Source organism: Plectropomus leopardus, chromosome 11 (assembly GCF_008729295.1).
Source record: "Plectropomus leopardus isolate mb chromosome 11, YSFRI_Pleo_2.0, whole genome shotgun sequence".
In the NCBI taxonomy this organism is placed as follows: Eukaryota; Metazoa; Chordata; class Actinopteri; order Perciformes; family Serranidae; genus Plectropomus; species Plectropomus leopardus.
Window position 1 is genome coordinate 6,578,087 of NC_056473.1, and position 27,335 is coordinate 6,605,421.

A 27,335-nucleotide genomic window follows, 5' to 3' on the forward strand; every position below is an offset into this window, starting at 1 on the left:
CTCAAGTAACTGGGTCATAATTACTGGAAAGAGACATTGCTGCTGAGTTTTTCAAATGTATTTTTTGGGTGTTTGAGCACCACAGGCTGAGCGTCATCAAGGTCCATTACATGATAGAGAAGGCAGACATCTCTGTAGCTGATATCCCCAGCACTCTGCAACTCACACCAAAACAATCTAGACTGATAAGTAGCACTATTGATAACAACAAAAATATGTATTTTTGATTTTTGAGTGAACTGTCTCTTTAATATGAAGCAAATTCATATTTGTTCTGTAAATTGCGATTAGAGAGGGGTTTTTAGTCCCTTTCATTTGAATTATTTTAGAGGTATATTCTGGAAAAGAAGCAATTTATTGGGAGAGTTCAGAAAAATAAATATACTTTGTGTATCCAATGAAATGAGTGGAATTTGAGTTGCCTGCAATCTTCTTATGACCGACTCAATTCATCTTATGAGCACCTTGTAAGGGTCCCTGCACCAGGTTCTAACCCCTGCACTACATAGATGGTCGAAGGAGCTGAATATACAAAGTTTCCACACTTACATGCACGGCTCCAAGTCCAGATAACCCATCATACCAAACCAAGTCCTCAGTTAAAATGCCCAGTGTTCTCTCAGTGACATTCTTCACTGAGATGTTTCAATGTAGGAGGAGGCTCAGTGTTTGGGACACACATATTGTATATTTACTGTACGCAACTCAATCTGCACAATAATCTCTGTCATCTTCCCCCCTGACAGTTCACCTATATCAGGCATGTCCAAAGTGCGGCCCTGGGGCCAATCGTTGCCCTCAGACAAATTTTAAGCAGGCCTTGGCTTGACTTCCCCAATGTACTATGGACTGGCACACAATATTTGTTAATCATCATAATCACTTTGCATTTTTCCCCTTCAGCTCACAATGGAACGACTGTAATACAGCTAGTGCACATGCATCAAGCAGGAACTAATGTGTTTTCATAAACAAACAGAAAACTAGCAAACTGAATGGTTGCCTAGCAGCAGACATTTCCTGCCATGAAGCATACATGGTTACAACAAAGAAATGTAAAGTGGACAGTGAGGAACGCTGCCTTTAGGAAAAGTGTAAAATTGAATACATTTTCAGTGAAAGATGAAACTGTTGCACTTGTATTGTTTGTGTGTGTGTATTTTGTTTTTTTTAATGAGCTATATGATGCCAGAAACACTTGGCCCTCAGGTATTTTCACATTATACAATTTTGCCCCCATTCAAAAAAGTTTGGACACCCCTGACTTCTATCAAAGCTTTGCACAGACCTACAGTATTTACAGAGTCTCACCACAGGGGGGCGGCGTGATATCCAAACCCTGACCCTGTTTGCTCAATCAGCATTCTTTGTTCCCCTGCAGCACTTTTGAATGCATTAAAAACTAAACTGACCTGTATTTCTGGTGCTGTGGCTGCGGACACACCCAGCACACACATACTGTTTGCTCTGCTAACAGGTTTACTTTCTCAGGTCGACAAGTTTACTCATATCTTTATCATAAAGTCAAACTAAAATGATATAAACCACAAATGAATCACAATGCATAAAGAGCTTTTATTTTCTCAGTTATTCTGTTTCTTTCTTTGTAGATTTAACTTTAGAAAACCCTCTCCGTCTTTCTCATCTCAAGTCAACAGCAGCACAAAGTTCAGAATGTTGTATCAGCACCTCTCTAAAAAAAAAAATTGTATGCGTTCATAAAGACAAGGGCGGAGCAGGGCAGTGGCTTCTGTGGCTCTAAACCCTAAATGTTTTCTTAAAAGCCCCAAATCTTTCAACTTTTCAATCTTCGTGTCATTCAAATAATAGTAATATATGACCATGTTGTTGATCCTACTATGCTTTTCCCTGAACACAACTCAATATAAGTGACTACATGTTCTTGTGTTCTGTGACTTGTTGGGGATCCTTGATTTCTAATGAGTGCAGCCCAGATTATTATGGGATGAATTTAAATGTGGTAGATTTATAGATAATTATTCATTCTAATAACTATACTCCAGGACAGTTTGTCAAAAACAGGTTTTGAATGAGTAATGATTTTTGATGCCAAATCCCTACCCTTCTAATGTGTAACGTAGAAAGAATGAGCTGAAGTCTTGAGTCGATACATGTTGGTCTTTTGGACCGCCTGTAATTGAAAAATGAGTGCCTTTTTTGTTTGTTTTTGTTTGTTTGTGTGACCTTTCCTGGATCCTGTTGAAAGTAGTAATATCTAAAAATGTAGTCTTACTTTGTTCTTACTTTGTTTTCACTTGTATATTTTTAAACAGATTGCGTTTTCTCGGCTGTAGGGTTGTTTTCCGTCCACACACCTGCCCTCTATCAGCCTGGTTAGTCCTTCCTGCGCCACACGTTCTGCCAGCCAATCAGCTCCCTGCCTGTTCTCCTGTAATTTGCCTAAATCCCCTCACCTGAGCTTCTCTGTCCTTTTCACCAGCTGCACTTCATCCCCTCCTCTGACTTCTCTGTAAATCAGCTCTGGTTTTCAGTTCAGTCTTTGTTGGAATGTTGTTTTGGTCGTGTGATCCTCAGTTTTTGGTTTGCCTCCTTCGACCTTGAAAAAAGTTTTATCTATGTAAGTTGTAGTTGCTGGCAGACTCCTGCATTTGTATCCACATCACATCAAAAAGGATTTCTGAATGAGTCTCTAAAATTTGGCTCTGTTGCGTTATTATTGCATTTCATTTAACCCTTTGAAACTGGGATAGACAGCAGTTTTCTTTTGCTGCATTCAAGCACCTTTTAACAGCACTAAAATCTATTAAACCTGAGTGAATTGGTTGATTTCTTTCAAAAACATGAACTTTTGTTCAGGGATGAGCAACTTGGTAATACATTTCCCACAAATTGAAAGGACTTAGCAAAAGGTGACAAGAAAATGACATGAAAATGTCTTGTATTAAAGAAAGACAATTACTAGAAAAATATATTCTATATATCCAGGGGTGTCGCAGTGGGGGGAAAAGTGGGACTGACTACCCAGGGCCCCAGTGGGGAGGGGGGCCCTTAATGGGTCTGAAATAAAAATGAATTTTTTATTTTCATTGTTTTTCTCTCTAACTTATAACTGCAGTAAGTTAACTAAAATTGTCTGAATAAATAAATAAACATTAAGAATTCCTTTCTGGAAAAAATGTGCAGTCTCTCTCAGATGCCCCTCTCACTCCTACTAAATGCGCAAAATGGTTTAGTCTGCCCTGCGCTGTCACCTGGATTGATCTGTCAGCAGTCAGTCACACGTGAGAGTGAGTGATGGTGCAGGTTGCAGCACCATGTCTCCCCCCCAAAAAACAAAGTCAGGGTATCAAAAAAGGAAAGAAAGAAAAGAGAATCAAAGGAAGCAAGCTGAGGGAAAACAACTTTTAAAAGAAAGGTAGGCACAACTTACACAGTTTAAGAATGGTTTAAGCTATTACCGGCAATTTAGATTCAAGGCATTCAGCCAACAGGAGTCTAACTTGGATTATATTTGCTTTTATATAAAAGTTTTATATTCATAAATTACTCAGCATCATAGTTACAATCTCATATGACATATATTTATAAATATTACCTTGCGGTAAAGTCAGTCAACTTTGGAGCGATATCCATCTAATTTCCCAGTGAGCTAGCTTAACATTATTTTTTTTTTAAAGATATTTTTTGGGTGTTTTTGCCTTTAATTTATAGTACAGCACAAGTGTGAAAGGGGGAGAGAGAGAGAGGGGTGACATGCAGTAAAAGGCTGAAGCTGGAATTGAACCCACAGCCACTGCAGTGAGGACACAGCCTCTACACATGGGGCACCTGCTCTATCTACTGAGCCACCAGGTGCCCCAAGCTTAACATATTTGATATCAACGTCATTAGTGTCATTACAATATCTAGAATCATATGATATAACTGACTTTGGGCTAACTTTAAAAGCCTACTTTTGCCCTACAATCAAGGTGTATTTCATTTCAAGTAAGATTATTTACATAAGACATAAACTAAAAACTGAGGCGAGTAATTCCAATTTTAGGGTCATAGCATCAAGCGTGGCTGGATCTGACTTTTTAAGTTTAGTTTTTGGATTTTTTTTTCACTTTGAGGGGTTATACAAAATAAGCCCTTGTTATTCAACAAGTCACTTGGCTTCAAATAATCTTGTTTAAAAAGGTAGATGGTCTGAAGAGCAAATCTGTACATGGTAGGCAGGTAAAAAGCATATGCTCATTATTGCTATGTAAAGGCAGTAAAATTTGGGAAACTGTTTTTTTTTTTTTTTTGGTGTTTTGAGTTCAGGTAAACATAAAGGCCTCTGTTGGTTGTCAACTGTCTTCTCCAAACTGACAGCAAGGATGTGATGTTAATGTTAAAATGTATCTCTGTGTTTTTGAAAATAAATATCAGATCTTGCTGAAGAAATATTAGATTAACTCTTATGATTATTAACTTTATTAAAACAGGTTGAGTAAGAACTATTTATTTGAGGCTGGGTGTTTCACAAGTTAATAAAGAGAAGGCAGTGTGAAGATGGTTCATTAGGCTCAAAGACACACATTCACATTAAAAAAAAACACAGAGCAACTGGTCATTAGAATAAGACAGCACATCACGTCAGACCACAGAAGGTGAGTGGAAACACATGTATTTGTGATTTTGATATGAGCTGTCCCTTTAACGCTGACCTTGATTTTTTTTTTCCTTATTTCACCAGAAATTATAGGCATGGAAAAAGAAGCATTACATAATTTACAGCTTTAAAACATACATCAAATGCAATAGATTTTTATGCTCTATATCTGTGATTGATCTTGACAGCAATACATCTACTTTGGAGATCTAACAAAGAGATAACTGACTTCAGACATATGTAACATCACTGTAACATACTGTTTATTCATTAATCTGTGAAATATTTTTTGGCAAACAAAAGGAATACATGTTTGTTCATGTATAGCTAAGGCTGTATTACAGAATGGACCTACAGGGCCCAAGGGCTCATGGGGCCGCTAAACCAGAGCTGCTTTGCGAAGACGCTGTTATTAACTTTGCACTCCCTGTCAAAGGGCTTATTCATCATGTCAATAACAGTCCCAAAAATCCCCCCAAAAAAAGAAACAGTGAAGGAATAGTCAAAACATTAACCTTTGAAACCATAGCAAATTGGCTTGATTTTTTTTTAAACATGGGAAGAAGGAAATGAGCAACAAAGGAGGAAATTACCCCAAAATTGCATAAATTCAAAATGAAAATCAAATCAAATAAAAAAGAAAAAGAAAACATGCGTTAAAAATTATAATAATTCTGTAACACAGTTTTGAAAATGTAATTTTGATAATATTAAATACAGGTTTTTTACCTGGCTTTTGTTTGCTTTTCCCTTGACATTTTCCCCTAAAAAATAATAATTTCCTAAATCTACTAGGCCTAGTGTCTTGCAGTTTGTGGAACATCTTTTGCCAAGTTGCTCATTGACTTTTTTCCCATATTTTTACACTCATTGTGTCATGATTCTAACCCATATCATGTATGAAACATAAATTATTTGTTTATTTGGTTTAATAAAGGTGCTTTATGGTCAGTCCTGAATGCTGTCACTGTGAGGTGAGGGGGTCTTTTATATGTCTGGGCTTATTGTCTCATAATCTGTCTGTATTTCTTGCAAAACTTCTGTAGGTGTTTCTATCTATTTCTATGTGTATTGGGTGAACAGATTTTTAAATAATTTTAATACATTAATCTTATATACTCTTAATACATTTTCTTTGTAGGTTTTTGTTGCATGTGGGCGTTTACGTACTTTATTACCACAGATAGACAGACAGGCAGTTGATATCTGACGTATGAGACATCAGGCAGAGCAAGGGTGTCACTCGCTCTCTGATGCAATCACTCTCTCTGACGCACGCACGCACACACACGCACGCACTTACCTGATTCAACCCTGAGGCTGGTGTCTGTCACTCTGCACTTGGATCACTGCTGGGAATCCAGCTGCTTTGATGCTCTCCTGCTCTGACAAAATGAGTAATCAATTAAATGTTGCAACATCATTTAAATGTATTAGCGCTGACAGTGAATCACACACCAGAAATATGTATGTATTGTGTAAATTTACCAAACAAGTTCTCATCTCACTTCCAAAGAAGTGTTTTGAGATAGAAAAGAAAGAATTTTCAGTGGAAAAAAAACATACCTACACATATTAAAATGAGTCTTTTCTGACGTGTCGTGTCTGTCACAGTCAGATTGTCCCTCCTCTGTACACACCCTGCACTTGACTCATCTCTTTTGTTTTGTGTACGCTCTGTATTAACCTGCGATGGGAAGGGGAGAAGCAATTTTTGGGGCGGTGACTGTGACTATAACTTTTAACACTTTCTAATATTCCACCAGATCAGATCACTTGGTGAGACGAGCAGGTGCACTTCATCAGAGAGAGGAACATCTACAAATCAACGCAGCATCAATGGTAATGGTGAGTCCAAATCTGTGCTTGTTAGATGCTTACACCTAATTAATCAAATAATTCAATCAAACTGTCACTGTTTCAGACTCACTGAGACATTAGGTGCCTGCATGTGAAGCTTTAAGTTTTTATTTACGAGTGAGTGAATTTCAAAAGGAGTGTGAAGAAACATGTGCAAAGGTAAAATACTGTTTTTTCTCCCAGGTAAATAAGCAGAGCTAGGCAGTTTCTACACATCTCAAACTGCATCCCATTCAGTGTAAATTCATTGATTTTGACCTGCTTTGTGGAAACAAGATCCTCTGCTGTCCTTGAGGGAGATGGCTGGCTGATTGAATAACCTTTAGAGAGGCTGTGATTCATTTTTTTTTTTAGCTCAGATACACCTAAACAAAGGACAGCATTCATAAAAGAACAAAAGTGAAGACATTTATCTATCCTTCACTATAACACTTTAAAATCAAACCACAAGATATTTGCTGCTTAAATCAGACTACAAATGTTTATTTGTTCTGCTCTAACACTGACTCTTTCTAACCTGTTAGCCTCCGTTATCTAGACAGTCTACAGACATGCAGCATGTATCATACATGACTCTCACGCTTCTTATCACTTTCATGTCGGCTGCAGTGACTCACCGTTGCTAAGCTCAAATAAAACAAAGCAGCTAAAACTAAGGTGTGGCTCCACCTTAATAACAGAGTGCTTCTGTGCCACGCCTGGTAACTGTCCTCCATTCATACTTAATGTCATTTTAAAGACTGAACTTATTATCGAGCCAATTTGTGAGAACATCTTAGACAAAGCTCTCTGGCAACCTAGAGCTTAAAGTCCTTTACTGCTGCTCACTGAAGCATAACATTTATGGGATATGCAGGCATTAACATAATTATTACAAATTCAAAAAGAACGAAAATATCATTGCTAAACAAAAACTTCACAGCCAGTGGTGGGATAAGTACACAGATTATGTACTTAAGTATAAGTAGCAATATCACAGTGTAAAAATATTCAAAATATATTGAAAATACCAAATGTAAAAGTAGATTTCGGGGGGGACACAGGGGACATGTCCTCCTCAATGTTTAGCACAGGTGAATTTGTCCCCCTTCCATTAAAAACTTGAAAGTAGCAGAGGAGTTTTATTTTGACAAAATTCAAGACATTTACAAAATGAAACTGATGCAGAAATTGTGAAAAATCCAAAAAGTTTTTTGGCGAGAAACAAACTCTCTCAATTTCATATGTGTGTGTTGAAACACACACGCAGTGTGGCAGATAGTTAATTCATATGATTGAGTATTGATGTATTAGTAAAGAAATGGGGCAGGATAAGACAAGCACATTATTTCTTCCCACTCCTTTTTGGACATGAAATGAAAAATAGGAACTAATACACTCCACGGGCTTCTTAAATGTTGTGGAGTAGAGGTGTAAAGTATCACAAAACTCAAGAAAGTCCCTCAGGAGTGAACTTCCTCGCAGTAGTTGAATAAATCTACTCAGTTCATTCCACTTCTATAAACAGCAGCATAGTAACACTGGATGACATGTGGCATCATGGTGATAATGAATTAGCCCTGTCACATTCAACCCAGTTATTAATGTGGGAATGAGTCCACTGACCACAGAGCTGTAAGACAGCGCTCAGTCACTGACAGTTATTTGACCTGCTTTATCCACCCTGTCACTTCCTGTTTAACTCTGACACTAGACATAAAATTATTTTAATCTTATTTTAATGTTGATATCAAATATGTTTTTAATGTATTTACATTTTAATGTAACATTCTAAGATTAAGCTTGAACTTAATGTTACATTGAAATACATTTTGCACTTTTTTTTAACATACAGTCTTCAGGTTGGTGGTTAACATTACATAGGTTATGCCCAGTGGAAAGTACAGGAATTTAAAAATAATAAATTAAATTAAATAATACTATGAGAGAGAATGGTTCTTGGATTTTTTTTAAAATTTAATTTTAAGTAGATATCACATTTTTTTTTAAAAATTATTTACATTTTTTTAAAAATGTATTTACATTTTTTTAAAAGTAACATTAAATCAATAAACTTAAGCCTAATGTTACAATAAGACTGATTTTATCTTCTTTTTTTATCTTGCATTTATTAATTTTTTGTATTATTTTTTGCATTCCACCACTGTCTTCAGTTTATCTGCTAAAATAACATAATACAGGAATATTATAATTGATACTTAAATTTCAATTATTTTCCAATTAAATTAACCTTTAAAACTTAAAAAAAAATTTAATTGTTTTAACCTTTTTTTAAAACATTTTTTTATTTTCCACTACTGTCTTCAGTTCATCTGTTAAACTTACCCTACATAATTAGCCTACACATGCGATCTCTCCCAGTAAATCGTGTCAAAGAATTAGATTCATGCAATTTCAATTATATTCCGATTCCGGAGATGCTATCATAAATGCACAACTCAACTGTTTGTTTTTTTGGGGGGGTTTTTTTGTTATATTTTGTTTTGTTTCTTTAAGATTTAGCTGATAAAAGTGTGACCCCCTAGCATCGCTGTGATTTTTATCTAAAAGAGGAACAGCTCACCTGTGAGTCACTCAGGGAAAAGGGGGCAAGTAGAGGCCGGTAAAAAGTACATTACAGAGAGGAGGGAAGTGTGCAGGACAGACTGCGGCTGGATAAATTTCATTGAAAAATACGCATTTGGGTAATAACAAAAAACAAAATCCTCAAAGCTGAAGCTAGAAAGCAGAGCACCTGTGTGAGTCAGGTATTGGTGTGTGGTCAGTGAGACTCCACCTCCTGCCTCTGCTCGCTCTGTGCGCCTCTCTGTGCGCCTCACACACGTTCAGCTGCGCTGACATCCCGCACGCACCACCGTGCCTGTCCAGACGCTTTCCTCGCGTCTCGCTTTTTAGAAACGTTTCACTATGAGTGTCGTGACCTCAGAAAACGTATTTTTGACCGCCTTACAGCCAAACGCTTCGGTCACCACCTATGGACTCCCGGACGAGTTCCGCCTCGGGAACGGCGGCTCCATGTCGGACGAGATGGCCCGAGCGCAGCGCGTGCAGCAGCAGGTCAAGATGAGGATGTCGCAACAGAAGGGCACACTTCCGCGTCAGAATGGACAGTACGCCATGTCAGGTAAACAAAGATATTTAATTGCTTTATGTTGTGACTGTTTCCGCGTGAAGCTCAGCTGGGGATTTGGGCTCAGTGAGGGACAGAGAAATCTGCAACCACTCAGAGTCCCCTCTTACACACAGGAACACGTTCAGGTGTTTGACAACAGTGGTGAGTTTATGGCCTCGTCAATGACCACTTAAAATAAAATTGAAACTCTTATCTGACCCGTCGGTCAGGTTTCCTTTGGCTTCACTCCAAATAAGAGCAAAAGATAAAACCAAAAGTTGGGCTTTTGGGTTGCATGGAAACATCCAATATTGCAAAAGTGTTATGTCTTGTTTTACACTTCTACAATAAAAACCGTGCCAAAGTTTTTTTTCGTCATTTTTGTAACATGCTCATATATTGTGAACATGGAGATATTAACCCTTTGAAACCAGAGCAAATTTTCTTGTTTTTTCCCCCTAAAACATGGGAAGAAGGCCGCAAACAGCTTAACAAGAAATGGCCCCAGAATTAGCAAGAAATTAGTATAAAAGTATAATAGTATAAAATTACATGAAAATAAGGTTTCTAAAAAGAATTTTTTAAACAAAGGGAAAAAAGACTTTTAGAAATGACATGACAAAGAGACATTTTCACAAGTTGTTTGATAATACCTTAATAGTATTTTATGTAATTTTATTGGGAAAGAAGAAGTGACCCAGAAATAAGCAAGAAATTAGGAAAAAAAAGGTGCAGGACGTTACAGAAGTTACAGCTGGGAAAGTTAAAAACAATAACAACAACAAAACAATCAAAGAACAAACAAAAAAACCCAGAGAAAATACATGAAAAAAAGAAGAAATAATAATAATTTTAAATACTTAACTATGATCATTTGAAATATATTTCTAAGAAAGTTGCCTTTATTCCCCATGTCTTTGAAAGAAATCAAACCAATCTGTTCCGAGTTCAGAGGTTTAAATACTTGCAGTACAAGAACAGTGATGTTGATCCAGGTTTCAAAGGGTTATTTCATTTTAGAAAGAGTGAACAATATGTTTTCTGTTGCCCAACAAAGTGATTATTGGACATATCCGTTTCAGCTCTAGAGGTCACCATAAACTACTTTGTCTTTCTTTTATTTTACTGGAACCACTTTCATAATTCCCCTGACTCAGATCGGTGGCAAAACTTTTACTTTCAAGTGTGTGCATGCATTAATACGCCTGGTGTGTGTGTGTGTGTGTGTGTCTGCTGCATTCCTGTGAACTTGTTTCTCATCAGCTCTTTGGGGGAATTTGTCCATTCAGCTGAACTTGAAGCTGATCTCACGGCGCTGTGTGTCGTCTACCTGCATATGGGAAAGGGTTAATGTGTAACAGGCTCAAACAAGAGCTGCTTTCATGGAACTTCCCTGATAGCAGAGCTAGGTGAAAGCCTCCGTCTGTGGGATAGAGTTTCAGGTCTTACTCAGCTCTTAGAGGTGAGGGCCGCAGAGATACCTGGGAGATGACGGTGTCGTGAGAACCAGCTGTTGTGATGTCTGCTTAAAGACGTCGTGTTTTCAAGCGTTGTCTGTTTGAGGTTTCTTGGCACTCAAAGACAAAAGTCCCTCAAGGTGGGGTTGTTGTGTAAGCAGCACCGAGACTCCAACCGGGGAATTTAAAGGATAAAGGAGAGCTGCGAATTAGTTACGAACACATTTGATGACTTGGTTTAGGAGCTCGATTAGTGCTGAGATCTGGTGACTAAAATTTGTGCACCTGCTTACATGATCCTTCACGTCCCATAATTCTTTGTGTTCCACCCAAACTGCAGTGAGCAGCACTATGCCAGATTCTTGTTTAATGACCTAAATTCTAGGTTGTTAAGATGGATCTTTTTCTCACTCATCTAGTTTGAGCACATCCCCCAAGGCGCCAACAGAACCTGCCCCAAGAGAAAAAAACATACTGATCGTGCCGTTTGTAACAGCAGGGACGCAGAGGGACATTCTCGTCTGCTAAATGAGTCACTGTCTGCTTTTACTGACATTATATTCATCAAACACTTCAGTCAAACATGGATGCCCTGTATGAGGCTGATGTTTGACACTGTTATCTCTGCCCGTCCTTTGCCCAGGGCTTTGCCGGGAGGAAAATACGCAGTCGTAAAATGTTGCCACGTCACAAAAATCGCCTTTTCAAACCTGAAAAAAAAAGGAGAGAAGGATTCCTGTCAACACGACAAGGACAGGGAACGATGCCATTTCAGTGGCTTGTGGCTTTAAAGGGGCTCGTAATGAGTGCATGAGTGTTCAAACACTGTGCAAGAATCACCTCTTCTTCTGTATTTAAATGCTGCGAGAGCTTACTGTGCATGTGTGTACTGATTGGTGTTTACAGGAGGGCAAGTCTCAGCAGTGAGAGCAGGAGAAAAAAACTGTGTGTGCTTAAGTTTTGGCTTTCTGACCAAAGTGAATTTTTCAAAAGACAACAGGTGAAAACAAAAAGTTCAGTTGTCAGGGTGTGTTTTGCCTGTGGTGCAAAGGTGTGTTGGGTGTAGCCGAGGCTTGGCCTGAGCCAAGGGGCGTGTCAGTCATTCCCTATACCAACTGGTTTGTGTGTGTGTGTGTGTGTGTGTGTGTGTGTGTGTGTGTGTGTGTGTGTGTGTGTGTGCTCTGTAGAAATGATGCATGACTGCAGTTAGCCCCTCCCCTCTGCTACACATGGGAAATGTACAGCATACACATGTTCAGGGCGCTCACACAAACGTGAGTACAATCACATACATAAAGCTTCCTGTGTTTTTTTTTTTAGTAATGCTTCCTCAAATAATTGTGTTATTTTTCTTGGCTCTTGTAGTCGCAGTCTGATGTCATTAAGTGTTTGGGCTCCCTCGAGGCAAACAGTATTAAGATGTTTTGAATTATGATCAGTGCGGCCGTAATTTGATACTGATCATCGGCCAGTGCCTCTTGTTAGAACATGTATCCTCTAAAACTGACTGCTGGCTCCTAAAACGACATGTCAGTTAGTCGTTGATTGTATTCTATATCAGGAACAACAAATTGCCTCTCTTAAAGTCTGTTTTAGTTTTCCTGAAAGTAAATGACAGCATGCACCATTCCTAATGATGAGAGATGATAAAAAAAATATAATTTTACACTTACATAGCTACATACAGTACAGTTAATAGTTTTTTTCGCTCTCAGTTGACACAGACATTTGAGTTGATGGACTGCGGCTCCACTACATGCCTGCTGTCAAAGTCATTACTCACTTGTCAGGGAACTCTCTGCTCTGGTTTAAGAGCAAAACACTCACACACTGTCTGAGCTGAGAGAGCAGAGAGCGTCTTTTAGTGTGTCAGATGTGAACACTTCACTCTAAGTGAGCCGGTCGGGTCCCACTGTTACAGACTGTGTCAAAACGTCCACCTTCTGTGCAACAGGACACCTACTATTCAAACTAATGTCTTTCATTCAAATCATTGTTGTAAGTAAAAGAGGCGTTAAACCTTGTTAAGACCGTCATGTTGTGCTTAAATCTACCTCCACTGAGCAATTTGTTACATCAAGGCTGCTTTTTGTGCTTTTTAAATCTTGTATTCAAAGGACTTGCATGAAGAGCAATGAATAAAAAACTCACAGAACAGTGTGTTTTAATTTGGAAACATAAGCCCTTCAAGGAAACAGGATTCAATTTTTATTGTTTCCTCGCTTGTTTTGTCATGTGCAGTAACACCAGCAAAGGTCAGGCTCCACTACATTCTGTATTATTTATATATGTGGCTGAGCTCAATGATCAGTTGGGACAACAGACACCATGAAACATTTTCCAACTTTGTTCTGCTATTACTTGATTGCGAAATGGCATTAATCAATGTTTTGACTGAAAAAAGTCCCCAAATTTTACTGCAAGGTGAATTCACAGCAACTGTAAAAACCGAGGAAACAGCATTTGTCAGCTGACTTTAGCAACAAAAACAAACTCCTGGCTTGCAGAAAGTAAAACTACAATTTGACAACAAAATTAACAATTATTTTATTTTATTTTTCATTTTTTATTGGCAGCCAGAAGATTAACCAAAAAAAGAGACAGTTACAAAAACTTTACCTAAAGCCAGTTTTGGCAGTAATAAACCAACAAAAAGTCCAAAAGAGTAGTTAGCCGATAAACAAGCGAAAGCAGATAAATTAAAAAATAATAATACAATAAATTAAAAAATGATAGGAGAAAATATCATAGTTCAAGTCAATCAAGACAGCCATCTCTATTATGTGGAGGATATTTGAAATCAAAATTAACTTCCCACTTTGATCTGTTAGGTCCCAGATAAAGACAGAATAAATTAGTTAATTAAAATAACTTAGGGAGAAAGAAAAAAAATATCACATTTACTTGTGACTTGTTATTTTTATTTACACAGACAGACATTAAAATTCCCAAATGAAAATGATCACATGGCCGTATTTCACAGGCATTAATTGCTGGTGCCAAACAAAAAGAAAGCATTACAGAACATGTTGGAGGAATGTTAATATTCACATTATGCTCATAAACTGGTGCTATAATCTGAGGGAATATGTCACTGTCTTTGTGTGGTTTCTGCCTGTAATAATACTGCTTGTAGAATAAACATTTCATCTGTCATACATTTTTTTGTCATAATATCTCCATAAAGTGCTGATGAGTTAAGTATCTTAGCTAACTTCCTTTTCAAGAAGTCGTCAAAGATGTGCTCGTTTTTATAATTACTGTGATTAATCCTCCTGTTCATACTGGCAGTAAAAAAATCTCTTCTTAAAAATGCTTTTAAAAAAGTCCTGAAAAAGATGTGACCCTGTCCTTTAAGGGGAGACATGTTACTGTTGGGACAAGACAATACAAATACAAACATTCACTGTGTCACTGTTACTGATAATGTGATTATGCATCTTATATTCTGTCTCTTTGTTTTCTTTCAGATTATGGCGGCTCTTCAACAATGAAATACAGCACATATCACCCAAGCTACAGCTCTAAATCCTTTATGTACTCTGGCTCCAAAACACTGGTGAGCACTACAGAATCATCTTACTGTTTCAACAAGTATCCACACAGATCATGGATATATTCAGCTGATCATGTCACGGATGTTCCAGTAAACCAAGCACAGTCAGTGACCCTGTGCTGGTGCCACAGGGGGTCGCCCAGGACACAGCATGTGTGGTATTTCACAGTACGCTGTGATGAGATCAGCTCAAGGTTTTCAAGTCCACCCTCTAGATTCCTCCATTTTAGTGATTCAACTGCAACATGCTGGCTTTGTGCCACATATGTTTGAGCTCTGAGCTTCAGAGAGACCTGAAGTTGGAATTTAGGCTTCATGATGCTTTTCAGTCATCTCCACTTCATAGTCAATATTAATAAGCCTAAGTGAATGTATGTTTGTATAAGGGGCGGATATGACAAAGGGTATGACCTTTGTTTCCCGAAACGTACTCACATCCCTGTGATCAAATTTAGAAACCTCTTTTGCTGATGACTCACAGCAAATTCACAGTTCATCTCTAGAGCATCATGGGTAACTCTGTTACAACTTTGATTTTAACAGTTGCTCCTCTTCTCCTCAGGGTCCACGCGCATCCCAGAGGTCGGGCTTCAGCTGCCAGTCTGCTGGCCCAGACCTGGCCCAGTTGCACAGGATGAGTGCTGCTGGTGGTGGTGGTGGAGGCAGTTTTTACAGAGAAGACTTCCGCAGCTACCATGGGGGCGCCAGGCCACAGAGCCACATTGAGCACGACCTCTCCGTGGGTGCAGTGCGGCAGCACACAGCACTGATGAACCCCTGGGCGACGGATGGCAGCGATGCTTGCAGCATGGTCTCTGAACGTGACGCCACCTTAAACCGCCAGTATGCTCACAGTGCAATCAACGGCTACACCAGCCACCAGGTGAGGCAAGGAGAAGGCACCATGTCCTTTATGTCACCGATGCGCAGATCTCTTAGTGGCACGCTTACCCGCGGCGGAGGCATGTCAGGAGGAGAGGTGGAGGTCATCCAGCAGCACCATGCTTTCAAAGGCCCGGCTCAGCGCACCATCAACAGGATTGCAAGCCGAAACAAAAGCATTGTGCAGCAGCCGGGGAGCATCTATGGTATAGGGATGGACAAAGTGGACAGAGGGTTCATCACATCCGGAGTTTCCTCTGACCTAATGCGTCAGAACACTCTGTCCCGTGCCATGTCCATGAAAAGCGTACAGAGTGTGGGCCGGGGCATGGACGTCTCCCAGGGGCAGATGGAGTTGGGCATCCTCAAAGGGTGAGCAGCTCACATAACACCAAGTCACCTGTTCTTTCTGCTCACAGTCATAACAAGGATGTTACTAACAGATCTTTCCAACTGTCAACAAGTCCTCAGAAAACACTAAGATGAATTAATGTGACTAATGCATTTTATTTGTGTATGCATTACCCGTTAGTAGCTTAATCCTCCGTGCTAAAGAACCTCCTTTGTACACAAACGTCTAAAAACACATCAGCCAGCCTGTCACTTTGCCACGATGAACATGGGAACTTTAATTTATTTTGGGTCAATACCACATACAACATTGTGCTGCACACAGCACACAGCACACATTAAACCAAATCTGTATTAGTCCGCTGCTGAAAATAGTTAGTTTGAGTAACATTTGCTAAAAACTACAGTACCCAGCTGTGTTAGGAAATCATAGAGCCTTTTTTTAACAGTTAAACTTGAAAATACACTTTTTTAGCTTTATATAGAGATGGGCTAAAAATGTTCTGGTCTTTTCATGGGATCTCTCAATAAAAAGAGAAATATGTTATGATGCAAGACTTATCCTTTCATCAGGTCTTAATACACCATGACAGATACGGGCGCTCTCATCACTGTGGTGACTTAGCGTGTCATATTCTTCCTGAACATCAGTGATATTTGAGTGAATGTGTCACACCAGCATGATAGGAGTCACAGTTTTCATGTGTCAGGAGCTTTTAGCGAGGGAGAGTGTGATGCAAACTGTGTATTTCCTAAGAACTATGGATTGGGAGGTGACTGCGTGGTGGCAGGACTGGTTTTGGGTGTGGCGGCTTAGTTTCAGGCCTCGCATTTCACACATCCCACAGCGTGTGGTTAGTGGAGTCGATTTGCAGCCCGCTGTGTGATTTGGAAGAAATTCAACAAGCCGAAATTTCTGCAGACAAGAAAACAAATCATCCGTGGCTTCTCATTCAAACATGCAAAAGACATATTTGTGCTACCATACATTACAGTGGAGGAATGATATGATAAAATGTCTTAGATTCTATGGTTGATTTTGTTCATTTGCTGCTTCTCTAGGTTCCCCGCCTTAGACATGCCCACAGCAGTGCAAAACCTGAGAGAGTCCGATCATGATCTGCAGGCCCTGGGTGCCGCCTACATTCAACATCAGTGTTACCACGACAGCGACTCCAAAAACCAGGTACTTCAAACTGATAAAACTTGTGGTTAAAAATCCCCTGGGTCTTTCCTGTCTGTCTCTGCAATCCCTTATTGAGAAACTGCGTCATAAAAAATTGTTTTCCTTCCCGCGTAGGCGTCCATTGATGGTTCTCCATTTGTGGTGACACGAAGTGGCCACAGTTTTGCTTCTGTTTTTGGTGTGCTTCACTTGTTCCACTTGTTGGCCAATTTTCATCATCGCTGTAAACAAACCTGGACTCTGCCCTGTATAGGTGTTTAGTGGCAGACGGCCAATAAAGCAGGGGAAAAAAATCTTAACGTGTATCAGATTTGGACCATTTGATTTTGGCTTGTTGATTATTTTCAGCTCTGAGGATACAGTGTCTTGTGAGCTGGCTTGAAGTCAGTGTTTAATTAGTTTATGAAAAAAGATTCAGATCATTATATAGTAAATATTTAGTTAGACATTTTAGGGAAATACATGTATTTGCTTTCTTGTTTGGCAGTAGCTGAGAAGTTTTAGTTTATTTTATTGTATTTTATTTTAAAGATGTAAAAAAGGAAATAGAGAAATGATTATACAAACAAGCACACAGACAAAAAAGTAATATTACAGACAATAAAACATAGAGCAAAAGAAGTGGTCGAACACATGATGACTTGGTTTACATATTCAAAAAGAGAAGAAGTAGAAGTACAAATGTATTTAATCCCAGCCCTTCTCCATAAGTCATTTAATTTCAACTAACCAGCTTCTGTATTAATTTAAAACTATACTATAATTCACCAAACATATATTCATACACCCACATACCCAAAAGCTGATGTCTACTGTTTTTCATGATTATTTACAGAAAAAAAGAGGAAGACGAAGAAAAATTGATAGTACTCTCATGTTTGTACGCTAATTCTGAAGTTAAAGCCAGCAGCGGATTAGCTGAGCATAAAGACTGTAAACGGAGGGAAACAGCAAGCCTGGCTTTGTAACAAAGTCAAGGGTTTGTGGAGACATACAAAAAAACGGAGGGTTGAATCCCATTTCCTGCATGTTTACATACATTTTGAAATTATGGTAACCAAAACAATTTCTGAGAAACATTTAATTTGAATATCATACTAAATTCTACCAAAACAAAACTAAATTTGGTAAATGCAATATTCTTCTGTGGAGCCTTAAAAAAATCTGAACAAAATTAGCAGCTCAATTCACATTCTTGGCCTTTAATGATAGGACAGCTGTAGATGGAGAGGAAAGGTGGGGAAGAGAGAGAGAGGATGAGATGCAGCAAAGGGCTGCGGGTCAGAATCAAACCAGGGCCGCTGCAGAGGACTCAGCCTACACAGGGCGCACACTCTACTGTGATTCTACACATAATACACAAGAAGACAGATAATATTTAGTTTTCAAGCTAAAACCTTAAATAACCTGGTTTTTTTTTTTGAGAAAATGGACTTCACAAAACATTAGATATCCTAAGCAGAATGTTGTTCTCGCCACTTTGTCTCTAGGTGCGTGAATTGGGTGGCATTACTGATCTGGTAAAGCTGTTCAACTGCGAGAACCAGGAAGTGCAGTGTTACGCCACTGGTGCCACGCGCAACCTCATCTATGAGAACATGGACAACAAGGTGGCTCTAATCAGAGAGGGCGGCATCCCACAGCTGGTCGAGGCCCTTAAGGAGGACGACGACGAACTCCAAAAGAACATCACCGGTAGGAAAATACCAACGGCGGTCAATAAAATCAAAAACATGACAGGACAAGCCAAGCTGATTTCAGACTGCTTGTCATGGATTTTTGCCTCAAGTAGAAATGAAAGCAAATTAGTTAGTAACAATATTCGGATAAAACATGATCCCGGCAGTGGTGCCCTTGAAATTCTTTGAACAGCAACCTTTGAAATTGATATTATTCTGCACCAAACAAATAAGAGGATGGTTGCAAGCTGTAACAAGAATCCACAGATCATGAGCATTTGCTGTAACTAAATTCAGGTTTGAAATGTGAGAAACAGTGTTCTTTCTTATGGTAGAGGGTTTATTAATGTCTGTATGCCCTTCACAGTTCAAGTCTAAATAAGCTTTGTTTCCAGTTAACTCAGCCTCCTCACCCCTGCAGCACTTTCACATTCTCAGAAGTTAATCCGGGTTATTAATCACAATGATGTGCTTTTAGCAGAACTGAAATTTTCTCATGAACACTGACTGGAATTTTGGAAAATGGATGTTGCAATTCCAGCGTCATAGTTAGTGTGGAAATTTGCACGACATATAGTGAGTCCGAGGTGGAGCTGCAGACTTTTCTATAGGGCGTGTGAAGACGGGGGATAAAGGAGTGTGTGGGAGTTGTCTGGGCCTGTGGACTTACTGTATATGTGCCAATCCCTTTTATGAGTGATGGCCTTGTCATTCTTTCCTCTGAGTTGTTACACCTTGATTTTTATCTGTCCGTTGGCTAAAAAACCCATGTCAGTGGGAAAGTGATAAACAACACAGTAATTGCACCTTTTGCACTTTTATAGTCTGCCAAAATGTGTTTTAGTTTCACTGCCATTTGAGTTTCTCTTATAGGCTTTGAAAGGAATTATTTCCACGTTCAACATTTTAGAAAATGATTTTCCATCTTGCTGAGAGTTAGATGAAAAGACCGGTAATCCCTGCATATCTGAACGCAACATATCAAGCATGATGGACTGAGCTACGCTAACTGTTTACCCCAGTCCATCATGTTTCTGCAAAACAGACGTGTTGATCTTGTCATCTAACGGCAAGAAAGCGAATGAGCCTATTTCCCCAAAATTTTGAACTTTTTTTTTAAACTGAGTAAAACATGATAATCTGCAAGATTGAGGCAAGCATTAACAAAACTGTAGCAATATGCACAATGAAGCTTAGATTTGCTGACTCTCCTTCGGTGTGTATGTGTGCAGGTATCCTGTGGAACCTTTCCTCCAAAGACAACCTGAAGGAGAAGCTGGCCAGGGAGACGCTTCCTGATCTGACTGAGAGGATCCTCATCCCTATGACCGGCGGCGGGGAAACTGAGGGCATCCTGCAGTCGGCCTCCGAGGCAGAAATCTTCTACAACACCACAGGATGCCTCAGGTTCACCTCCCTTACCTGTGCCAGTCATTAAAATGTATCTCTTACTGGTTCACCTCTTCTCCCATGACACCATTTGCATTTTTGGGAACTGGTTCTGGCAGGATCCTGTAAATGGTGTGGCAGCTCACAGCCACTGGGGCTTTTACCACACCCCTCCATTTTTACTGTTGTTTGCAAAAGCGTGCGTCACTGTGGCCTCCAGTTGCTTTGACGCTGCTCTGTTAATGTGCACCCTGGAGGGTTTTTATCACCAAATTAATTGCCATTTGGGGGATATTAGCAGTGCTCCCTGCATGATATTTATCATGCAGCAAAGTGCCAGTGCAGAGTCACTCCTGGCACAAACTGTGCTGCCATCTCTATTTCCACCATCTGGTTAACCCTTAAACACGGGTCGACATCAGTTTTCATGTCCTGTACAAAAAAATTTGGGTGCAAAAACTCAAATACATATTATAAATAATTTTTTAATGATTTTCTTTTTCTTTTTTTACTTTTTCAGTTTTCTTTTTTGTCGCTCATTATCAGATAAATTTATTGTACCTTTTAACTAATTTCTGGCACATTTTTTGGGCCTTTTCTTGCTAAGTTGTTTGTTGTCTTCTTCCCGAGCTTTTGAAATATCAGTCTGACCCCTTGCTCGCTCTGCGTGTGCGCAGGAATATGAGCTCTGTGAACGAGGACACCCGGCAGCTGATGAGGGGGACACACGGACTGGTGGACTCTTTGGTTGGATACATTAAAGCTTCCCTTGAGGACAACAAGAACGAAGACAAGGTGAGACAAGATGGAGCTGAAATTGGGCTTCAGTTTGTGTTCAACTCAAGGCTTGTGTATTCATGTGTCTGTCTGCGTGTGTGTGTATTCGCAGGGGGTTGAAAATGCGATGTGTGTCTTGAGGAACCTCTCCTACCAGCTCTACAGTGAGATGCCTCCATCTGCCATGATGCGCCTGGAGGGACCAACCAGAGATCAGGACTCAGGAAAGGGCGACGCCATTGGCTGCTTCACACCACAGAGCAGGAAAGCCAAAAATGTACGCACACGTGAGATTTACGCCCTCAGCATTCTATCTTCATTTTACCATCCGTCTCAACAATGTCTTCTTGTATCTTCCTTCCCCTGACAGACCATCAACCAGGACCTCTCCACTTTCACGGAGGTCGCTCGGGTGCCAAAGGGCGTAGAGTGGCTTTGGCACCCACAGATAGTGGGGGTGTACGGCCGAGTTCTGCGTCAGTGTGAGATCAACTCCACCACCCGCGAGGCAGCTGCAGGAGCGCTGCAGAACATCACAGCCGGAGACAAGAGAGTAAGCAGAATATTCATCACCTCATATATACAAAAATCAAATATATATAAAATGAAATGTTAAACTGTTGCATTTTCCTTAATGTGATGTATTGTATACACTATATTTAGCTTAATTTTTAATTAATATTATCTCAATGGGTTTTATTTTCATTCCTATGTTATGCATTTTGTGCATTCTATTTATTATCCTCATTTTTATCTTACTTTTACGAGTATTATCAAGTGGGTTTCATCCATGTAAGATGCATGCTATCTTTTCTGTTCCGATCTTATTTTATTTTTTACTCAGGTTTTTTTAATGTCTTTATGTCGTCTATGTCTTTTGATGTGAGGCATTTGGTGTATGTAATGTCTTTGTTGTAAAGCACGTTGAGCTACATTTCTTGTATGAAAGGTGCTGTACAAATAAGGATTATTATTTTTATTATTATTTTTTTTATTATTATTCTTATTGAAAAAATGTTCAAATGCAACATTGTAAGTTTGTCCAAATATTTAAACGGTGCCTCTCTTTGTCCTGCAGTGGGCGTCAGTGCTGAGCCGGGTGGCTCTGGAGCAGGAGCGCCTGCTGCCAGTGGTGATGGACCTCCTGCGTACCAACAAAGACCTGGAGCTACGTTCTCTTACAGGCCTCCTCCGCAATATGTCCCGCCATGCCAGGGATAAGAATGATATGTGTAAGTCTTTCTGTTGTTTTCCAAAGCTTCGTTGGGTATAAATAATGTGGCGCCCTTTGATACCTAAGCTAAGCACATTGGCTTGATTACTTTCATTCAAATAGGAAGAGGATGACCAGTAACTTGACATGAAATAGAGATAAAAATAGCAAGAATTTGTCAAAAAGTTACAATAAAATTACCTGGAAATTTGGTCTTATTCCAAAACAGACATATACAGAAAATCTCTCACATGAATGAACCAAACTGATTGGACTGTGGTAGAAATGTTTGTTTTAAGCAGTAACATTACAGCAATCCTTTATCTTAAATATGAATGGATACTGTGTTTTCAAAATTAATCTAGGAGCAGTTCCAAAGCAGATGTAGGAGATCTAAGTTTGTTCGGTTTGAAACATATTCGTGCTAACAATGCTTATTGGTTCAATCAGCCACAAAGGTGGTGAACAGCCTGTTGACCAAACTGCCTGACAATGGACACCAGAAGGAGCCGTCCAGCGACGTGGTGGTCAACATCTGTGGTGTTCTCAACAACCTGGTGACCAGCAGCCAAGTCGCCGCCAGAGACATCACCTTTTTTGATGGCCTGCCAAAACTGGTCGGCATCAAGAGCTCACATGACAACAGGTAAGTGGCTGTTTGTAAAGTGGCATTGATTAAATACACTGTATGAATTAAATGTGTACTCTCCTTGATGCAGACATTTGCACATTTGATGTTGAATGTTACACAAAATATTGCAGCCTGTCTCCTCACACAGTGTTATTTGTATCGAGTGATAACCTTGACACATCCTTTTTAATTTCCAGCTCTGGGAAGACTAAAGCAGCCAAAGCAGCAGCCACTGTTCTCAGCAACATGTTCCAGTACAAGAAACTGCACAGAGACTACAAAGCGGTAAAAGACTAAAAATCTTTGAGATATCACAGATAATGCATTGTTTTAAATTGTTAAAAACTGTTTTTCAAATTATCTTTTGCAACATTCTTTTAAGTTATTGCATCCACTCAGATGGGATTAAATAATGCATTTCACGATTCAAGTTGAAAATTGTCAAAACAACGAATGACACAGTAGCAGATTTTAAACATGTTGAAAACTTTGTCAAAGCACAGATAGCACTATTATAAAAAATACTTTATAAATAAAACTAGTATTGACCCTTTAAAACTTAAGCAATTTGGCTTTATGTGTGAGCAATGAAAGACGACATGAAAATTAGAAAGAAATTAGAATGAAAATAATTCCAAGAACATTACTTGAATTTTATTTGAAATAATAATAAAAAAAAATCAAAAACCAACAAACAAGGAAATTACAGAAAAGGGTGCATAAAAACTATAGTAATTTTAGGTCTATAATTAGGATAATTTTACGTATAGTTTTTCCCTCAACACTTTCCCTAGCTTTTTAAAAATATTTTTCTAAATCTACTAATTTCTTGCAATTTTTGGACATTTTTGTACCAAGTTGCTAATTGCCTCTATTCCCATTATTTTGAAAGAAATTGCATCAATTTACTCAGGGCTTAAAGGTTTAAATACTTGTGTAAGTGTTGTGTTTGAAAGCAGCATTAAGAAGGGGATACTGCTCCAGTTTTCAAAGGGTTAAGCATTAACACGATTATATTGCACTTAAAGACATCTTTTTAAGGGACTTTAAGGCTTTCTTTCTCCTCACACATTATAGTGGTATTTAATTCAGTAAAAAAATGCTGAATGCTGAATGCTGAAGTAAAAACAAAAAAACACCAACATAACTTGTGCAACGTCTTTCAAAAACAACTATTTAGATTCCATACTTGACCGTTAAACCTCGGTGGAAAACCTCTTTCCTCACTGAGCCCCACCCTCATTCTTACAGTATATCTGTGTGTGTGTGTGTGCGCGCGAGTGTGTAAAAGAGTGAGAGTGACAGAGACCGTGCGTATCTGTTTGTGCATGAGTGTGATAGATGGCATTCCTTTCTTCCCACAATTCCCCCGTCTCTGAGGTGGCGCTTGTTCAGAATCCGTATATCTTTCACTGTTCACACTTTTGTTCTTTAAACACACAAACACACAGATACACACCCACTCAGGCACGTCCACGTCTTTGGGCGGGACCAGGTACTGTGCGTTTGCTGCCTCGTGCAGATCACGGCTTGTCCCTCCCAAGGGTGCGGTGTCGAGCTTATTTCCTAACGGACAAGCCCCAACAGAGCAAAAAATGCTTTAATCCTTGTCTCATTTGTAGTTTGAAATTTAATCCTCAGATAACCGCACCGCCACATGTAACACAAAATATGCAGATCCACAAAAGTTTAAGCTTTTTAAAGATGTGATTCTGAAGAGAGATTGTTGACATTTGAACTCTAACAAATGCACTTCTTCTGTCAGTGCTCTGTTTTACCGTCGCTCTTGCTCCCACTGTCTTTCTCTTTATCTCTTTATACCTTCATGATCTTTCTCCAGTCCTGCGCATAAACTTGAACTCCCTCTGTTGCTGATTGGCAAGAAAAGTGTTGTGGCTTGCTTGTTTCCTGTTCACAGAGACACTTTAAAAAAAAAAAAAAAAATTCTCCCGCGCACACACAAATCAGGAGATATTTTCTGAATTTGACAAAAAGTGTGTTGGATTAGAATCTCAGACTGAGCTTTAAACACTGAATTGCGTAAGTCTGAAGTGCATTGTGTTGTATCTGGAGTAAAGGTGTCACTCCAGGTCAAGCAGCGAAATCGCGGGAGCTGCTGTTTACACCTCTCTGGTGTTCAGTGTTATTTATATTTGAATAAATGCTTAAAGGTCTAGTGTGTAGGATTAGGGGGATATCTTTGTATATAATAAGAATTTTAATTTTTGTTAAAATGAGCTGTTTAGATATGGAGTTGGTCCTCTTACATGGAGCTTACCATGTTGCACCACTATGTTTCTACAGTAGCTCAGAACAGACAAACCATCAATAGCTTGAGTTAGGGCCGTTTGCATTTTCGTGTCAGCCACTGTAGTGAGCAGCCCCTCCGTGAATCGCTGAACAGCATTGGAAAAACATTGTTTTTTAATATGAAAGTGCTTTTATACAATGCTTTTACCTATTCAAATCACAAAGTCTGTTTGTTTTGGAGAGGAGACCTCTGTTGATAATTCAGCTCCCGCTAACAACCTCCTGAACATCTGGATTTTAAGTTATCAGTGAAAAAAGGTGCTATGCTACCTGCCCAACTTTGACAGCGCAAACATCACAGGAGAAGCACAGATTTAGAACATGATACTACTTTATTTCATGTTTTTACTGGTTTATATCACCTAGTTCGTTTATTTTAAAGAGGCAGAGACTCTGCGCAGTTGTATTCTACATTCCTCACTGCTAGATGCCACTAAATCCTGCTCCATTAAATAAAACATAAACAATATTTTTTTTGTTTCATGTCCATGCCACGTCATGACACTGTCTTGTTTATTGTTTGTGTTACAGAAAGGGTTTACGAGACCGGATTTTGCAGATATGATGATGTAAAACAAAAGTGCCCAGGCCTGAACAACACCGGCCCCTCTGAGGAGTAAACAGACTGTTTATATTATTCAGAAATAAAGTCGGTTCAGTTTTTATCTGCCATACTTTGTGAGGAGAACACAGACACACAAGTGATGGAGGATCTACTCGATGGCAAAGGACTTCCTGTGTATTTTTAAAACTCAACGGACAGTTCAAGTGGTGTAGATCCGGTATGGTGGATTATTGATGGACTCTTGCAAATGTGTGCACCTTAAATATTTACTCTCTTTGTTTGAACACTGTATGTCTTAGCATGGAATCAGGGATTTCTTTTCTGTCAGAGCAACATGTATTCAGATGAAACTGTGTCTCTATCTGGAGACATTTCACAACTGTTAAAGGACAATGTGGTGGCCACTTGTGCCTTATCTTCAGTCACAGCGTGAATGCACGCAACTGTGGCACTGACATATTTTTGTAAATAATGCTGCTTTTACACAAAAATCAAATGTTTTATATACTGTATACTACTTAATGTTTGTAGTTGTTGGATGGACGGACGGATGGATGAATAAGTGTTTATAAATGAATTACAATTATAACTCACAGTTATAATTGAATGTAAACCACAGAAGATTTAAAGAAATTTGGACTTTTATTAGATTTAGAGATCTAGGGATTATAATTGCGCCTCCAGTGATGACTTTTGTATTTAGTTATGTGCTTTTTTTACACTTGCAAAATCTCAGTCTTGCCATATAAAGTCCTGATGTGTGACGTTTGTAAAAGCTACATCAAACACGAAGTTCTATTATATGTATGTTTATTTTTCCATTATACCTTCTGTTTGCCTATTTTAATAAGCTGTGTGAGTGTGAAACAAAAGGGAGAAAAGGATACAGTCTTAAGTTTGGTTGTAGAACAATAGGTTTTCGTAGGTTCACTTCACATTTTGACCCATTGAATCTCATTTAGATCGCAAAAAAAAACAACTTGTAATCCTACTTTTGTAAGAATTCATACCAAAAGTACAAAAATTTAGATTAAATCTTTGAATTATTCCTGCATTGAGGCGTAAATGGTAAACTTGTGTTTCTGAGTGGCTTTTTAATGTGTTGTGTACAGGCAGATGTATCATGGATATTTTTCAGCAAATAAAGACACAAATATGGAAATGAAGTGTGACTGTAAGTGTCTCTCACATGGGTGTGTGTGTGCCGCAGTGTTGCTGTGACAGTCATATACTGACATTATGGTGGTGAAATGTCAGCCGCTCCCTGTTTACATACTTTCTCCTGCTCAGACAGGAACGATGCCACACCTTCCCGGCTGCACCTTTATTCAGGCTCTTACACTGCAGGTGATCGTTATTCCATGAGGACAGAGATCATCGGCCCCGACACAGAGAGAAATAGCCACGTATTCTGTTAAAACTGCTTTATTACTGTTAGTGCTATGTTTTTTAAGTACTTACATCACACACAAAGCCGCCACCTTTAGAGAAATGTCAAAATTGGTGAGTTTTTCGGTCAAGAGCGTTTTTCAGCTTCAGTCAACCGCTGTGCAAACAGATACCAGACTGTTTTTTGCTCTGTCTTAACCCAACATCTGTGTGTAGTCTGCTGTCAGATTATGACAAATGTTTTAATTTCTTCTTGATTTTATCTAATGTTACTCTGCCCTCTGCAGGGACGTCATGAGAGGTCAAAAGTCACCTCCTTTTCTGATTGACACAAATATTTCAGATATTTCCCTTATA

At 39.1% G+C, this 27,335-nt stretch overlaps 1 protein-coding gene across 3 annotated transcripts; it reads left to right on the top strand.

Annotated features, from left to right (window-relative positions):
* Nucleotides 1-3,281: 3,281 nt before the first annotated feature.
* Nucleotides 3,282-26,755, top strand: LOC121949724 (plakophilin-3-like). 3 transcript variants are annotated; one of them, XM_042495450.1, is made up of 15 exons: nt 3,282-3,397; nt 6,388-6,469; nt 9,434-9,605; nt 14,521-14,609; nt 15,169-15,860; nt 16,902-17,025; nt 18,516-18,720; nt 19,937-20,111; nt 20,771-20,888; nt 20,983-21,147; nt 21,241-21,423; nt 21,949-22,102; nt 22,534-22,729; nt 22,912-22,999; nt 25,556-26,755. In XM_042495450.1, the coding sequence occupies exons 1-15, from the start codon at nt 3,297-3,299 to the stop codon at nt 25,595-25,597; spliced, it is 2,586 nt and encodes an 861-aa protein (XP_042351384.1). In that variant the 5' UTR covers nt 3,282-3,296; the 3' UTR covers nt 25,598-26,755. The 3 variants fall into 3 exon arrangements, with proteins under 3 accessions (XP_042351384.1, XP_042351385.1, XP_042351386.1); XM_042495451.1 differs by having other exon boundaries at nt 6,388-6,463; XM_042495452.1 differs by lacking the exons at nt 3,282-3,397; nt 6,388-6,469 and having other exon boundaries at nt 9,278-9,605.
* Nucleotides 26,756-27,335: the final 580 nt, after the last annotated feature.

Coding starts and splice junctions, on each gene's coding strand:
- LOC121949724 (XM_042495450.1), top strand. CDS start 3,297: ATGTCTCCCCCCCAAAAAACAAAGTCAGGGTATCAAAAAAGGAAAGAA. Junction 3,398..6,387: donor AAACAACTTTTAAAAGAAAG/GTAGGCACAACT, acceptor ATATTCCACCAG/ATCAGATCACTTGGTGAGAC. Junction 22,730..22,911: donor AAGAGCTCACATGACAACAG/GTAAGTGGCTGT, acceptor TTTAATTTCCAG/CTCTGGGAAGACTAAAGCAG.